This window comes from Balaenoptera ricei, chromosome 5, assembly GCF_028023285.1.
Source record: "Balaenoptera ricei isolate mBalRic1 chromosome 5, mBalRic1.hap2, whole genome shotgun sequence".
Taxonomy (NCBI): domain Eukaryota; kingdom Metazoa; phylum Chordata; class Mammalia; order Artiodactyla; family Balaenopteridae; genus Balaenoptera; species Balaenoptera ricei.
The window spans coordinates 105,360,639-105,378,672 of NC_082643.1; the positions used below are offsets into that span (position 1 = coordinate 105,360,639).

The 18,034-nt window shown below is 44.0% G+C and overlaps 1 protein-coding gene across 1 annotated transcript in view; it reads right to left on the minus strand.

The window, feature by feature from the left end:
- Nucleotides 1-18,034, minus strand: part of OTOP1 (otopetrin 1) — a 64,773-nt gene that overhangs the window by 12,569 nt on the left and 34,170 nt on the right. Inside the window, exons 2-5 of the mRNA XM_059923337.1 lie at nt 17,383-17,519; nt 12,611-12,669; nt 6,246-6,376; nt 2,360-3,288 (exon numbers count right to left, since the gene is read on the minus strand). Of these exons, the coding sequence (XP_059779320.1) occupies nt 2,360-3,288; nt 6,246-6,376; nt 12,611-12,669; nt 17,383-17,519 (1,256 nt within the window). The remainder of the gene's footprint in view (nt 1-2,359; nt 3,289-6,245; nt 6,377-12,610; nt 12,670-17,382; nt 17,520-18,034) is intronic.

Below are 18,034 nucleotides of genomic sequence, written 5' to 3' on the forward strand. Positions count from 1 at the left end.
CTCCTGGTCCCGGACAGAAACAGTTCCTGCCTCTGCCAGATGCCTTTAGCACAACATGGGATGAAGTGCAGGGTTTCAAAGTGCTGCCTGTGGAGTTGGCTCAGGTCATCCTAAGACATCAGCCTGCAATGATTTCCGTCCTCTGGCTCACTCCCCAGGGAACGGAGGCAGTGCCTGGGGCCATCAGGGGCAGAGCACAGAGATGAAGAGATAAAACGTGTCCTTCTCCTAGTCCAGAGCCCTGGACCTGGCCTTTGGGTCCCAAGAGACCATCAGTTGCCACTCGATTCTAGTATAGCAGTACTATTCTCGGTCAAGCTGGTCCAAAAAAGCAAGCCAAGTGTATCACCTGGTGATCAAGCAAAAAACCAACACAGGGAAAGTGGTCTTTCTGAACTCACTGAAAAGAGAGATCTTCATACCTTGGGGTGCATAAAAAACATACGCTTTAGGGGCTTTCTAGAACCGACTCTGACTTTATAAGAATCTAAGCTGATATACCCCTCTCTGGAATGTAAGCCTTACATAAAATGTAGCCCCATTGTAGTTATTAATATCTCTCTCTCTTGTTTTCTTGTTTTAAGTCCTTTGTTCACTGCTGTACCCACATAGCTCCTGACACAGAGCAGGTGCCCCATAAATGTCTATAAGATGAAAGAAGAGTGCGCACCTGGAGCCACACTCTTCTGGGACCCCTTCTCCCTTCAGAACTCCCCATATCTGTCTCCCGACCTGGAGGGGGACCAAGGTCCAGGTGACCCAAAGCAAGAATCAGATGTTGTTGGCAGACACATGGTCCTTTCAGCTTCAGATGGACCCTCCCAATTTTGTGGCCTTAGGGTAATATCAAAAGTTGCAGTCCCTGGGCACGCACCAACTGATATTAGGGAGAGGAAGCAAAAAAGCCAGTAAGCTTCTGGGGAAACAGAGCAGCCCTGATGATACGGAGGCTGGTAGCAGAGAGTTGGCTGTGATGATGGGCGGGCCCCATGGGCTGGGGCGTCGTCACCATTCCACCAGCCACAGTCACTGCAGATGCCTGTGTGCACCAAAAGCTGCTTCTCCCTCCTTTTTACCCAGACCTGCCATCCTTCTATGTACCTCTAGAACAAATCCCAACAACACCCCCCAATGCTTTGTATTCCTTTTCCTTCTCCCCATCCCCACCAGCACTGCCCTGGTTCAAGTTCCCATCATTTCCTATCTGGGCAGCTGTGTGGGGCTTCTGTTCTGGTTTCCCTGACTTTGATCTTACCTCCCTCCATCCTTCCTGCACGTTGCTGCTAGAAGATCATTCTAAAACACAAATCTGAGAGGGTCCTCTACTGCCCTCAGCGTGAAGACCAGACTCAGCCAGGCTTATGAAGCTCTGCGCAAGCCAAACCCGTCTAACCAGACCCTCCATCCTGTTTCCCACCATCCTGCTTCACGTGTATGGAATTCATGACAAGCTGCTGGTGCTACTCAACTAGGCCATGGTGTCCTTTGCCTCTGTGTCTTTGCACACTGTGTGCCCTCTGCCCCAAGGCTTTCTTTTTCTTGCCTTGACCACAGTTGGTAAACTTCCAACTGTTCCTTGAGGCTAAGGCAGACAATATTGAGTGGCTGATTATACATCTTTTTCTACCTTGTTACCGTCTATTATAGAGGCTAGAAAGCAAACCATCCACTTCCCCCTCCTCCCTTGCAGTTAGGGGTGGTCACATCAATTGCAGACATTGCCTGGCACCAATCCTTCCCTCTGTCTTCCTGTCTTGAACCCAGACGTGATGCCTGGTGCTGCTGCAGCCATCCTATGACCATGTGCCAACCACATTCAGTAGAAAGGTGAACAGTGCCTGGATCCTTGATGATAGGGTTCAGCTGCCAGGCCAACCCTGAACAGCCAACTTCCAGAATTCTTGTCTTTAAGACTGAAGATACTGCTGATCAAGTGTTCTGTTATTTGCAGCCAAAAGCACTCCTAATGGAGTCTCTGTCTCACCTCAAGCATCCCCTACTTATTGAAGTCCCTCTTTGAATCCATGCTCCCATTCCACCTTGCAGATAGCCCTGTCCCAGCATTTGCCATATTCACTGTACTATATTTTTTCCTTGTCTCCCTCTCCCACTAATACTGTGACCTTTTTGAGGAAAGAGATTACGTCTTCTCACCTTTAATTCTTAGTTCCCACCCCAGTCCATGGCACACAGATACTCAGTAAGCGGATTTGTAGAATATAAGCCTACGTTCCAGTCTAATATTTTAACCTTACGTCTCAATTATTTTGATTAAAAGCTGCCTTCATTCCTTATTTGAAAACGGCAAGGAAAATAGATTAATCAATATTTTTAAATAAAGAAATAACTTGCAGATTACCGAAATATTGCAGAGGAACAAAAAGGCTGCAATATTCCTTAAGACTCTTCTCTGGGCATTGCCCTGCAGGAAATGGGGGTGGCAGGCTGGGCCCAGGGCCCCTTCCCAGCTCTTCTCCTCTTCCTCTTTGCTACCAACTTCTCTCAGACACATATTTCCATTGGCCGCACGTGGCATCTCGCTGCCCTGAGGAGCCACGTCCCCGGCTGCAGGTCTGCTCTCAAAGCAAGAAGAAGGGAGGGATGTGGCATTGCCATTGCAGACTGTGACCACCTGCAGGGTTCTGATGTCCTTGGAGAGCTTCTCCGGCTCTCGGTGAATGGACTCAATGATGAAGAGGTTCTGGATGTATTTCTCAACAACCACCAGGATGGAGTAGGGCAGGTTGTACCAGGTGTACGGGGGGCGGGACTCGGCACAGAGGATGGCCAGGATGGAGCCCCAGGAGATGAGCCAGGAGCCGGAGGCAGTGCCCACCAACAGGTCCGCGTCCAGTTTGCGGGCCGGATTTTTGGACTCATCTAGTGATTGCTCATCTAGCCTGTAAATCCGGATCCCAGCCAGCCCTGCCGCCCCCATGAGCATGAGCAGGATGATGGCATACAGGTAGAACATGATGAGTGCTGACTCGCTCCTGGTTTTGGAACGCCCGATCCAAATCAGATACACCACCACGACCCCAATGGTGGCAGCCAGTGCGGTCAGGCCCAGTACCGAGCCCAGCATGACCCCATGAGACCTGAACTGCATCTTCTGATGCTGATGACTGTCAACTTTGCGCCCGATGTTTTTCCACAGGACGTAGAGCATCGTGGAGGCCAGTATCTGATACTCTATGTTGAAAGGGTAGAGGTAGTAGATCCCGTGGGAGATGGCAGAGCAGAGGGTCGGGGGTGTGCAGTTACACGGAGGCGTGTGGTCATCTAAAACTAGGGGGGAGACAGACCACAGGGGAGGGCAATTAGCACATTCAGTGGCAAAGCAGAAAACCACAAAAAAAATATTCTCACTGTGGATTCATGCTTGGGTTTGCCATTGGATTAAAAGCTTTATTTCATGGCTTTTTGTCATGTTTAATATCATGGCTAAATTGACAGCCATGAATACTCCCCAAAGAGTACTAATTACACGAATTAGATCTTATCCATACATCAGAATATTGTCCAGCCATTGCAAATGGTATTTTAGAAATTTACTTATCAACATATAAAGACGTTCAGAAGATATTGTTGAACAAAAGCAGCTTGCCAAAGAGGCTAGAGTATGGCTCCGTTTTTATAAATTATAGATATCTTGGTGATATATATATACAGAGAGAGAGAGATAGGGAGATAGACAGACATAGAAAAAAATATGGAAGGACATAAACTAAAATGTTAACAATGGTTATCTCTGGGCGGAAAAATGGCAGGTGATTTTTTTTTTTTTTCAGTAAAAGAAACTTCTATTGAGATATAATTGACATACAACCTTATGTAAGTTTTCCTCTAGATTTGGCTTTGCTGTATTTTCTAAACTTTCTATATGAATATGATTGACCTGTGTGATTTTTAAATTACTTTTTAAAAACAACTTTGTGAGGGAAAATGCCCCTTATCAGCAAAAATTTTCCTCTTGAGAATATCCAAAGCCAGCAAGTGTGGCACGAGACAGGCCCCACCTTCTGAAAGACACTTGGCAATGGTATAAAGGACCATTTCATAACAAGGAGGGGAAAAGCTGTAAGTAAATAATGAAATATGCAACAAAAGCCTTAAAGATGATATAAAGTCTCTGGCCTATAATTCCAATCTATTCTAAGGGACAAGTCAAAAATATAGTCAAAGCATTAGATAAAATTTTGTTGTGTGTTTTTGAGAAAGAAAGAGAAACACCTCAATGTGTAACAATTTAGAAAGTGTTAAATGAATTTTGGTACCTCCTTACAATAGAATAGTAGGCAGCCATAAAAATTATAATTGTGTTTTAATGATACAAGAAAATAACTGTTACAATAACAATGGGAAAAAAGTAAGAACAAATTGTATATCCAGTATTTTTAAATGCATACCACAACCCAGAACTCAGTTGTGAAATCAATTTAGAGGGTAGCAACCAATATTTTTTTAATGGAATTGCAATGGAATAAAACAGGATTGAATGAATGGAATCAAATACAATAGAAATTTGAGTGTCTCTGATATAGTAAGATTATTATTTCATGTGTACACACATACAGGTATGTATGCATTTGAGCTGCAATGTAAAATCTATTTCTTATTGTATGTTGTAGAAAAAACTGATTGAATATGTACAGTATGACCTCAACTATAAATAAATAAATAGCACAAGACCAAAAAATAACCAGATGTTAACAGCATTTAAGTGCACTTCTGGGTAAGTGCTATTGTGGATTTTTTCTTTACGTTTTGTCATTGTTTTAATTTATGATATATTTTAATTTATGTGATACTACTTATAAAATCAGACAAAAAAGCTTGGAAGTAGCATTAATTACCCTCACTTCTGCAGAACACTGCAATTTTCAATTCATAAGGAGTTTCCCCAACACTTGTAACACAATACAATACAATGCAAAAGACAAGGGAAATACTCAGGAGAAAAGGTTCAGATTAACAGAATGTTAGGGCTGACAGAGTCCTTTTTTATAAATTAATCTAATCCCATCTTCACCAAGGTCTGTGGAGCCAGATTGCTGGAATTCAAATCCCGGCTCAATCGTCCATTTGCTTTGTGATCTTGGGTTAGTCACTTAACTTCTCTGTGGCTCAATGGCTTCATCCATATAATGAGGTCACTGTTGCCTACCTCAGAGTGTTGGGACAAGAGTTTAATGTGCCAGCCACTCAGAAAATGCTTAACAAAACTTTTTGTTATTGTTGTCACTGCTGTTACTGTTATTGATACTAATGAGGAAATGGGGCCCAAAGAGAATGGCCTTCTCAAGAGTGGGCTGCTGGTTAGGGGTGGTGAAGAAATGTAAGTGTGTCCCCCTGATTTTGTCATCCCCACCCCACTGGTGAGGAAACGGGTTTAAAGTTGCTCTCTGGGACTGAACTGGGTTTGTACAGAGAGGATAGATGTGCATTGCATTAAAGCTGGAAGGACTCATGGAAAGTACATGGTTCAAGTCCCCTCACTTCATAAAAGAGAAAAGGGAGGCTCAGAGTGGTTGAATGGTTTCCAAAGGTCACACAGCTAGAACGTGATGAGAACAAGACCCAAACCTGAGACATCAGTCCCCTATACATTGCACCTTCCTCTACCCCATGTTCTTCTCAACCCCAGTGCTCTAATATAGAAGCAACAGGTCACAAATGCTAAAGAATTTTGGAAGAAAATGAAGAGTCATGAGACAGGCACTCCAATAGGAACAAGGGGGAATAAAGATGGGCCAAAATTATAAACTAAGTAGAGTTAAATAAAAACTTCAAATGAACAAAAAGCAATTAACCACAACATACCATTAGACTTCTATGGATTTTTTAAAGCTATACTTTTAGTAGAAAGAACTGGTAATAGAGGTTTAATTAAAAACACAAACAGAAACAACCACCAATCTTCCACAGTTGTAAACAAAGACATTCATTTCCATACCAAACTGGACTGTGAGAAATGGTGATCAAAATGATGACCCCTGGATCTGACAAGTCCCTGAGTCACTGAAGAAACCTTTAATTATGCTCAGCACACCCTACTTATGGAAGCAGGATGAGAGACTTAGGAGGTTTTGAAAGACTTTCAACAACAGAGGATTGTCTGGCCGATGTTGAACTGGGTGGACCCTGCAGGTCTTTGAAACCCGTACCTCCATCTATGGACATTCTGGTCTCTGCAGGTTTCCAAGCTGTTCCAAGATGGCAGCTGGGCAACTCTTACCACTCACCTATTGTTATGTTCCCGAAGCCCAGGGTGATGAGCCGCTCCTTGTGCTCGTTAAGCTGGTGCTTTGATTCATTCAGGACGCTGTTCGTCCAAAGAAGCAGGTTGGTGAACACTGAGTGGATCACCCCAAACCTGAAAAACACAAGGACTCACTTCCTGAGCAGCCCTGGGAAGCTCCTAGCCCCGTGAGGTGAGATGGAGACATTGCACACATGTACACGGGCACACGCACAAGCTTCCTTCTTAGCAGTGATTGTGATTTCATCTGGCAGCTCAGGCTCTGGGTGGGTCCCCTGTCTGGCTGGGAGAAGCAGTTCCATGGGACCTTCCAAAACCACAGCCTTGGCATTCTGCCTTAATCTTGAACCTGCCAGTACTCAACTCATTGTCTACGGGACAAAACAAAACAAAAAAAATCTGGGTCTTGGAAGCAGGGATACAGGGATGGAAATTTACTAAAAACAGGCAACCAACCCCACCATACCCCAAACCCTTTCTTCCGAAAGGGAAGAGAACAATGAAGGAAAGATGAAAGGGCTACATTGGAAATCTGGAGAACTGGGTACGCCTTTACTGTTGGGTTGCCAACCCAATGATCATTATCTACCCCCTCTGTCTTACCACTTACTTCTAAAGACACCAAAACAAACCAGAAGCTCACTATCTGGCCTCCCTTGAAGTTAGGCATGGCCACTGTGGCCAGTAGGATGTGAGATGAGGTCTACTGGGCACTACTGAAAAGCTTTTGCTTTCTTGATGGAAGAGATCAGAATGAGAAAAGCCTACTTATTCTCCTTCTCCCCGTTTTTTCCAGCCTTCAATACAGACATGAAGGCTGGAGTTGTGGCAGCTATCTTGTGACCATGAAGCAACAAGCATGGGATGAAACCCTCACCCACTGAGGGTGGCAGAGTGGAAACATAGAAAGATCCTGCTCTGTGACGACACTGTTGAGCTGCTGGAGTCTTGGATAGGTTCAGGAATTAGGCCATATTATTTACAAATAGAATAATTAGCTGCATTTGGGGTTTGAAAGTTAGGAAGCGATAAGGCTATTCTAGTCTGACCTCAGAGTTCTGTCCCTGCCTCTGACCACACTGCCTCCTAAAGAAGAAGAAAAGAAATGACATAGAGGGTGGACTCTGGACTCTGGAGAACAGAGGAGGGGTCTGGGAGAATATGGTTCCAATGGAGTCACTGTCTGTTTCAAAACCTCCAAAGACTCCCCATGGCTGCCAGTTTAAGATGTATTCACTTTGGTAGCTTCCAGGGTGCTTAACAATGGGCCTTGCATGGAGCAGGTTCAGCAAATACAGGTGATTTGAGAGAGGAATTCCTTGAAACCTGTGTGTAACTGATCACTTCTCAGTTGGAGAGCAGAGGCCCAGAGAATGTGAGCCCCCTCCCCGTGTAACCAAGAGCACCCTTGTCCATAATCTCCCTACAGGAAGAATGGTACAGTTGGGTCCTCAACCCTGACCTTGCCTCTCCTCTGAGTTTTAACCCAAGATGACCCCCTGGGGTTCCCACGAGCAACTGCAAGCAAAGTCTTTCCTCATTTGAACTCCAGCTTCCTTTGGCAGCTTCCCAGTGTCCAGGCACAGGTGGAGAAGGAAACAGCCGCCTGGGGGTGTCTGAGTCAGCTGTTTGCCCATCTGCTTGCCCCTCATGCTTGCCCAGTTGCTATAGATTGTGGCCAGCCTTCCCCGGGACATCTGGGAGGCACTGTATAGAGCCTTTGACAAATGCAGACAATACTGTTTGCCTCGGGCTGGCTGGCTTTTCTTTTACTTATAATGCACACAGCTCCCCTTTCTTCTCCTCTTTCCTGGTCCAAATGGCGTTGTCTAATCCCAGGTCCACTGAACCTGAGCAGGTAATACCAATGCCGCCCACAGCTGCAGGATGTTCTGCCACAAACGCTCCCTGCGAGCTGGCAGCCTCCTGTTGATTTGATCTGGAAATTGTCCTACAAACTAAAGGCAGACGTTGTTTCCTCATGCCAAGCTGCCTTTCTCACACTTGGATCCGATAACCCCAGACCACAATAAAGAAGGGTTCTGTGAGCCATTTTCTAATCTCAATTTATGTTTCCAGCTCTTTTCAGAACTGCTGCTCCTCGAAACTTCACTCTTGAGAAAAGAAAAGGACTCAAACCAGTAAGAGGAATTCTCACACAGGAGAAAAGTCCTTGTATGCACTAAAAGCACGGATGGTGGAATACTGGCTCGAAAGATCAGAAAAAAGGGTAAGTCCAGGAGAGGGAAGTTTTGAAAACTCCAGGGCATGGCAAGAAATGTCAATGAATAAAGCAGGCCTGGGATAACATTAGGGAGTGCTAGGGACTGTAGCTAACTGAGCAGCCACCACCCCCATCTGGAGGGAACAACCCCAACTTGGCTCTAGCTCTTTGTTGCCATGCACATCTTGGATTATCAAACCTCCCAATTTTTCTAGAGACATCTAAATCTAAAACTGAAAGATAGGATTTCCCTGGTGGCGCAGTGGTTAAGAATCCGCCTGCCAATGCAGGAGACATGGGTTCGAGACCTGGTCCAGGAAGATCCCACATGCCGCGGAGCAACTAAGCCCGTGCACCACAACTGCTGAACCTGCGCTCTAGAGCCCACAAGCCACAGCTACTGAGCCCGCATGCCACAACTACTGAAGCCCACGTGCCTAGAGCCCGTGCTCCGCAACAAGAGAAGCCACCACGATGAGAAGCCCACGCACCACAACAAAGAGTAGACCCCACTCACCACAACTAGAGAAAGCCTGCGCGCAACAACAAAGACCCAGTGCAACGAAAAAACAAATAAAAAAAAAAAAAAACTGAAAGGTGGTAACTCAAAAATGGTTAACACTTTGCCCTATTTAAAAAAAAACAAAAACAAACAAACAAAAAAACAAAAAACAGGCTAAATCAAGATATAAGTGTATCTGGTTCAAACCACTCACTATCTAGTTTAGGAAAGAGGCCCAGAGACAGGGAGAGACTTGTCTCCAATTGCTCAACAAGCAAGGCCAAGGAAGGACTAGGCCCCAGTCCTATAGGGTTCCCTCAGATGAAAAATCCTGGTGGGAAATATCTGCATACATGGCCTAGAACAGCATTATCCCCCAGAAGATAATGCAAGACACTGATGTGAGCCACATATGTAATTTTTAATTTCTTAGTAGCCACATTTAAAGAATAGTAAAAAGGAACAGGTGAAAATAATTTTAATGATATTTTTGTTAATCCCAATATATCTAATATACTGTGATGTCAACTAATCAAAGAGAAAGATTTCACCCAGCAAACCCTGCTGGCCACTGCAGCCACTGCAATGCCATGGAAATAGCAGTAGATTTAAAGTCAGCATTCAGATCCCGCCCAGCTATGCACAGGCGAGCTGCCTGACCTTGGACATTTACTTCATTTCTCAGTTTCCTCATCTGTAAGTGGGATCATGATCATACCTACTGTCCCTGACAGGACTACTGTGAGAGGTTCTCATAAGTAACACGTGTAAAAGAAAATGCTTTATGAATGGGAAAGTCCATTTCATTCAGCCAGCAGTTCCCAGTAGGTCAAACTACCCAATATACATTTGTTGAAAACATCTCACCCTTTATCCCCACAATCCTACTTCTAGGAATTTAACTCAAGAAAATAACCAGAGGATAAACAGCAAGGTCCTACTGTATAGCACAGGGAACTATGTTCAATATCCTGCAATAAATTGTAATGGAAAAGAAATATACACAAATGAATCAATTTCCTAGACAGCAGAAATTAACACAACATTGTAAATCAACTACACTGCAATAAAATAAATTTAAAAAACGAAAAGAATCAGAGATGTTCAAAAATATTTTTAGCCAAAGATGTTCATCACAGTACTATTTATAATAACAACAAAAACTTTCAGACAAATTCGATGTCCAACAAGAGGTGTTACGGACTGGATTGTGGCCCCTCAAAATGTATATGTTGAAGCCCTAACCCCCAATGTGACTGTACTTGGATGGAGTATAAGGAGGTAATTAAGGTTAAATGAGGTCATACGGGTGGGGCCCTGATCCAATAGGACTGGTGTCCTTATAAGAAGAGGAGGAGACACCAGAGAGGTCTCTCTCTCCCTGCCCAGAGAAAAGGCCATGTGAGGACATGGCAAGAAGGCAGCACCTGAAAGTCAGGAAGAGAGCCTCACCAGGACCACAACTGCAAAAAGAAAAAAAGAAAAAAATATATATCTATTCACCGAAAAAAGACTGGAAGAAAACAGACCAAAATGTGAATAGTAGTGACCTCTGGGTAGCGGCTGTCTTAGTTGTGGTTGCTATAACAAAACAACAGACATTTATTTCTCACAGTTCTAGAGGCTCAAAGTCCAAGAGCAAGGTGCCAGCAGAGTTGGTCTCTGGTGACGCCTCTCTTCGTAGCTTGCAGATGGCTGCCTGTCACTGTGTCTTCACGTGGCCTTTCCCCTGGGTGCGCTCAGTGCAGGGGTTGAGGAGGGGGGAGATCTGGTGTCTCTTCCTCTTCTATAAGAACACTAATCCCATCATGGGGAATTAGTGGGACCTAATGACCCTCATGACCTAACTACTTCCCAAAGGCACCACCTAATACCATCACATTGGGGGTTAGAGCGTCAACATATGCATTTGTCGGGGGGGACACAAACATTCAGTCCATAACAGTGGCATTATGATGATTTTTAATTCCACTGTACCCTTACAAGTTTTATCAGGAAAAAAAGTGATATTTTTTAAAGAATGTCTATGGAATAGATGAAGTGAAACCCATGCCCCAGAACAAAATCAGCAAGTGTTCTCCTGAAGCTGCGAGTGGAGCCCAGGCTCACTGATGGAAGGAGGACCAGGTGACCTGGTCCAGCACACAAAATGGGAGAAACTGGATGGAAATCCCCAGCTGGCCACTTGCACTCTGGAGACCCAGGTAAGTCCCCTAAACTGCCACATCCATTTAATGCAGAGAAGAATAGTTACCATAGTTACCCTAGCAGAGCCTAGATTAAATGTGAGGATGGATGTAGAAGTCTTTGTCCTGCCCAAAGGGACAATTAAAGCTGCCTTTGCTGGGTCATCGGGGCCTGGACTTCATTCGTCCCTGACTTATCCATTGGACCCCATTTGTCCATTCTCCTCCCCTGGAGGCAGAGCAGTGGCGCCTTCTGTCAGGAGGCGTGGCTTCTCGTGTTAAGATGGGACTTAAAGATCACTGCCAAGGCCACTGCTTGGGGCTGCACAGGGGAGAACACAGGCTGCACATTCCTGGAATGATGCTCAGATGCCTGGATATCTCGGCCCATTACCTCTGCATATCACCACCAGTGCCTGGCAGCGGGCTCTGCACACAGTAGGAGCTCAATAGATGCCTCACTCCTTGTCGAAGCTGATCCTTTTTGCCTAATGAGGTTGGTGAAAGTTATTTCTAATTCAATAGTCTATTAAAATAGTTCCAACCAGTGGTCTTACATAAGTCACTCTCTTAAATAGCAGTTTTCATTTCAAATGGTACTGGGGGACTTTTCTGTTCCTCACTGACAGTTTATATGATGAGGGATCTTTCTAGAAACCAAATAGTGATCCCTTGATTCCTCTGTATGTATGCACAGAGGCTTTCTTACATGATAAGCATACCATGCATTTAGGTAATTCACCCTCTTATCCTATAGATTCTCTCCCTTGACCCTCACAGTCATCTCGAGAGAGAGGAGGACAGAGGTAATAATAGAGCCACAACACTTACTGAGTCCTTGTTCTATGCCAGGAACAAGCTCTACATCAATTATTTCATCCAGTCCCCAGAGGCTGGCTATGCTATTATCTCCATTTTACAGATGAGAAAAGCTGAAGCTCATAAAGGGGAAGTTTCTAAGACAGCAGAAGTGAAATCCAACCCACAACACCCTACTTCCAGAGCTGTCCCAGAGAGGCCAAAGCGGAGGGTCCCCTTCCCAGGCCACAAATGAAGGCTTTGCTTGTCAGGATGGAGAGGAGACTCGGTCTCATTTAAAACCCAAGCAAGCTAGTTGGCAGAGTCCAGAATGTTGCTTTTTCGCCACGGCTGACACCGTATCATAACTCAGAAGACACAACGTCCGCCAGCGACCAGGAAACCGAGGGCTTGCAGTGCGCTCAGAGCCGTTTCAGGAGGTGAAATCCATTACAAACAAACAAAAGGATGTGATCGTTCATTGTAAAGCGCTTTGTAAAATTCACATTTACAGAATAATAAAGTCAGTTCAAACACACACACACACAAAAAACCCCAATCAAGATGGCAGTGATGAGTTTTGTTCGTTCCAAATGAACATTAAATTCAACACGTAAGCAATTACCCACGATCTTTACCTTTCCAGTGTTTTGAAAGATTGGATGATATCCTTTGCGTGTCCCCAAAGAAAGTACACCTAAACGGAAATAAAGGAAGAAAAGAAAGATACATCAATGGGAAAGCCATCACTGTATTTGCACCCTTGAGGAGCTATAAAACCTAAGGGAAAGATGTGAAAAATTTTGGGGAAGTCAGTGCAGTGACCTCCCCCGCCCAAAAATGGCAAGTCACTATCCTCACCTCTGGTGGCAGTGCCATTCCCAGGGGTGTGGGGGGGAACAGTGCTGCAGGGGCACTGCCATGAGAATCAGAGGGAGGTCTCTGGGTTTAGGAGGAAATAGTGCTGAGTCTGCCGTGGGGCGGGGCTTGGGGAGTGGCAGCCTGCCTACCGTAACCCTTGTTCACGTGTTTATGTCATCCTTATCGGGCTTCATTTGAGAAATATTCACTGAACTGTTACTACGCCAGTGGCCGGAAACCAGATTTTGAGTGCTTTAAATGAGGAACAGAATTAATTCAAGCTGGTCTTTTATTTCACTCTGTTATATACGCTGCCCAGGCCCTTGGCCAAGCAGTCACTAGAAGCAACTCAGGATGGGGGCTGTATCAGACCCGTGTGCAAATCCTGGCTCCCTCGGCCTTGGGCAGGTCTGTTTTCCCATCTATGAAATGGGTATGATAGTGGAACCTACCTTGGAGGGTGTTGTGAGCAGTGAAATAGGATAATCCATGTCAACTACTTAGAACAGTGCCTGGAGCAGGTACCTTTTCAGTTAAATCTCTCTGCTCTCAACTCGCTCATCTGTGGACACTGAACGAGCACCTCCTCTGTCCCAGGCACTTTCTGAGCTCTAAAAGCATTTGGGGCCTTATTTAAACACAAACACATATTGAGCACCTACTACGTGCCAAACACAGCTGGGCACTTTATAAATTTGTCTCATTTAGCCTTCATTTTCAATTAAGTGCTATAAAAAAGAAAATCAAACAACACACAAGAAATTACACTTACACATACTCTCTCTTCCACATCGTTTCACCTAAGATTTACTATCCTGCTCTAGAAAACACTTTCAGGCATGATTCTCGAAACATCTAACAATTTAAAAAACAGATAGCAGTGACTCCTGGTAAAGAGGACATTCAACCCAACAATAGGGAAACACTGAAGTAAATTAGCTTTTATCTATGAATTCTAAGTTAAAGGACCACTTAACTGATGTTTAATAAAGACTACACAGCAACACAAAAATGTTTATGATTTTTTAAGTGAAACACTCAAAACAGTAAATTCTGCACCTTACATGTAAAACTTTGCCAAGAATGTACCCTTGAGTACAAAGAATGGAGGGAACACATAAAAACAGCAACAAATATTTCAGTTAATGGGCTTACAGACACATTTTTAGTCTCTTTTTCAATTTTTTCAGTAATGTTATACTATATTTTTTAAATAAATATTTTTAAATTACCATACAACCCAGCAATCCCACTTCTGGGTACAAATCCAAAAGAATTGAAAGCAGGGTCTCAAAAAGATATTTGTACACCCATGTTCACAGCAGCATTATTCACAATGGTCAAAAGATGGAAGTAACCCAAGTGTCCAACAGTGGATGAACAGATACACAACACGTGGTCCATCCACACAACGGAATAGTATTCAGCCTTAACAAGGAAGAAAATTCTGACACGTTAAGATATGGATGAACCTTGAGGACATTATGCTAAGTGAAGTAAGCCAGTCACAGAAGGACAGATCCTGTATGATTCCACCTGTTTGATTCAAAGAGACAGAAAGTAGTCAAATTCATAGAGATGGAAAGTTGAATGGCAGTTGCCAGGGGCTAGGGGTGGTGGGAATCAGGAGTTAGTGTTTAAAAAGGACAGAATTTCCTTTGCAAGATGAAAGAGTTCTGCTGATTGGTTGCACAGCAATGTGAATATACTTAACACTGCTGAACCAGACACATAAAAATGGCTAAGGTGGCAAATGTTATGGTATGTGTACTCTACCACAATTTAAAAATAAATAGTATGTTTTAGAAAGTAATGTTTTTTATTCTCCCATCATCTAATGTCGCAAATGCACGTAGTAAGTGTCCAATAGGTATAGAAAGATTGATTAATTGACCTACTGACCAAGTGCCTTAAATGAGGAAGAAAGAGATCCCCAACCCACCAAGTAACAGTTTTTGAAAACTCACATCTGTCCAGGTCTTTCCTCTGCCCAGAACATTCAATGGCTCCCCATTGCCCTCAAGGTAAAGTCAAAGCTCCTAAGCGGCTGTCAGCCTTGACCAAGCGCTCACTGCAAAGTGTTCTACACACAGCACCTTAATCCTCACAACAACCCCATGAAGGAGGCATTTTTACAGATGAGAACCATGAGGCCTAGAGAGGTTAAGACATTTGCCCGAGGTCACACTGCTGGTGTGAGCCAAAGCCAGGTCCCTGCTTATAAGCCCTACACTAAACCATGGCTCCAGTCCGGGCCGTCACCCCCTGCTCACCTCCCCCCACGGGCCACACATCTTCTCCCCATCGGGTGGAGAGACTTCACAATCCCAAATGTCCTTTGTAATGGTGTCTGACACACCACACCCCTCTCTCCTTGACAACCACCCCGCACCCCAAAGCTAGTGAGAGGCCCTCCCTGGCGCCCCCTCTGGGCGATTATGTCAAAGCATTGACAGTGCTGACAGAGTCTGTTTTGGTGACTGTCTCCCGCTCTGACACCTCCACAGGGCACAGACCACAGCTTTTCAACCCTGGACTCACAGTACTGAACACAGGGTTTTGCCCCGTGTGGAAGGAAGGGAGAGAGAGCAGAGTGGAAGGAGGGAGGAAGGGGTGGGGGGAGGGAGAGAGAAAGAGAAGAGTGGAAGGAGGGAGGGGGGGGAGGGAGGAGGAAGGAAGTTCTTTCTGGTCCCCTAAGGCTTTCCATATTGTCACTGGCATCACTATAAGACTGTCATCATGGGATTGGACGCCCCTGGAATAAATAGCCAATTAACTCTTGTATTCCTTTACTGGCATTTCCAGAACAAAGTACCACAGACTGGGTGGCTTAAAACAACCAAAATTAATTTTCCCATAGTTCTAGAAGCCGTAAGTCCGGGATCAAGGTATTGGCAGGCTGGTTCCTCCTGAGGCCCCTCTCCTTGCTCTGCAGACGGCCACCTCCCTTCAGCGTCCTCACACTGTGTGTCTGTCCTCCTCTCCTCTGCTCATAAGGGTGCCAGTCCTATTGGATTAGGGCCCACCCTCATGACCTTATTTAGCCTTAATTACCTCTGTCAAGACCCTATCTCCACACAGTCACATTCTGAGGTCCTGGAGGTTAGGACTTCAACATATGAATGCAGGGGACACAATTCAGCCCTTAACAGTTAAACTCTCAAAACACAAGGCAACCCGTTCAAACAAGTCTCCCTGGAAGCTGCCACCCTGTTCCACCGATGTTGCCACCCTGTTCCTCCCGCGGAGGCAAACTGCTGCCAGGCTCGTCTCTCACAGAGCTTCACTTGTGAGAGTGTGTCTGATCTCAAGAAACACCGTAAGGTCACCAAGAGCTGACTGGCAGTCACCTGGGTGCAGAGCGGAGACCACTTTCTTATAAAAGACTGAGATTAAAAATGGCATCCTTGGCATTCGGAAGTGAGAAATAGGTCCTGAAGGATGTTCCTAAATCGGGAATGCAGAAATATTTTGAGCAATAACAGTATCCCTGGACCAAGTTCATGGTCTTTCTGGGTGACTTCTGTGGAGAAGAATCATGGAGAATGTAATATATATATATGCATAAGATTGTGTGTGTGTGTATATATATATATATATATCTCTATATGTATAAAGAATGTATTCAATATATCTGTAAAAGAATGTGTGTATATATATGTATAACTGAATCACTTTCCTGTACAGCAGAAATTAACACAACATTGTAAATCAACCATACTTCAATTAAAAAAAAGAATCATGGCATCTTGGCTGTGACTTAGGGAAAGTCATTTGTCCCCTTTTCTTCCTTAGTGTGACAATCTGACAGTTGTTCTCGTGGAGTTGTTGAAAGCATTACACGAAGTGAAAATGAAAAGTACTTTGCAAAAGTCCTATAGACCTACTACTTATTACTTTTACTGTTATCTCAACTCTGATAGCCATTTCCAGGGATTTCTGCCAAGGATGGAAGCTACATTGGAGATCCATCTAAGGTTTTTTCAAACATGAGATTTTTCTGATTCTAAGCTATAGGTTTAAATTATATATCAAATCCTTACTTCTTACCCACACCAAGTTGACCAAGGCTGAGAATGAACCTCTCATTCATTTCTAAAGAATTTAATCCACAAGTAAGCAAACAAACAAACGAACAAAGAAAAGGTCTCAGTGACTCAGAGGAGTGACTGTAATGGCACAAAGTTTCTTTTGGGGGTGAGGAAAATGCTCTAAAAGGGATTGTGGTAATGGTTGCACAACCCTATGAATATACTAAACCACTGAAATGTACACTTTAATCAGTGAATTCTATAGTATGTGAATTATATCTCAATAAAACTGTTAATTAAAATTCCCCGGAGCCTTTTCTGGTGGACTCTGACTTGGCAGAGTTTCCTGATTCATCATCAGTGTAAGTTCTGCCACTTAAGATTCCCACAAAAACGGCCAAGAGGACACAGTCCCACTTTACAGTGGAGGCAGCTGAAGGACTGTTTTATATACCCTGGGATACACTTAACAGGAATCAAGGCAACAAGCAACAAGCAACAAGCATGGTGTGGTTTACCTGCAACAGAGTATGTACCGCGTGGGTAACAGGGAAAACTCCTTCTGTGGCTGATAAACATTCAGAAAATCCAACGAAGTACCCAATTTTAAGGCATCCCAGGATGATGGTAATGACTGCAAACAATGTGATACTACCTAAATTGGGGGAGGGGGAAGGGTAGAAATACACACATATAAGTGTTAATATGCACTAATATCATTTCAAAATAAATTATATTAAACCTTCACATAAATGGTCAAATGATTTTTGACAAGAGTGCCAAGACAATTCAATGGGGAAAGTACATTTGTTTCAACAACTAGTGCTAGGAAACTGGGTATCCACATGCAAAAGAATGAAGCTGGTTGCTTACCTTACAGTATATCAAAAATTACCTCAAAATGAATCAAAGACTTAAATGTAAAACCTAAATCTATAAAAATCTTAGACGAAAACATAAGGGGAAATCTTTATAATGTTGGATTTGGCAATGACTTATTGGATATGACACCAAAAGCACAAGCCACAAAAGTAAGAAATAGGTAACTTGGGCTACATCAAAATGAAAAAAAAATTATGCATCAGAGGACACTATCAACCCACAGAATGGAGAAAATATTCACAAATCGTATATCTGATCAGGTGTGAGTGTCCATACTCTATACAGAAC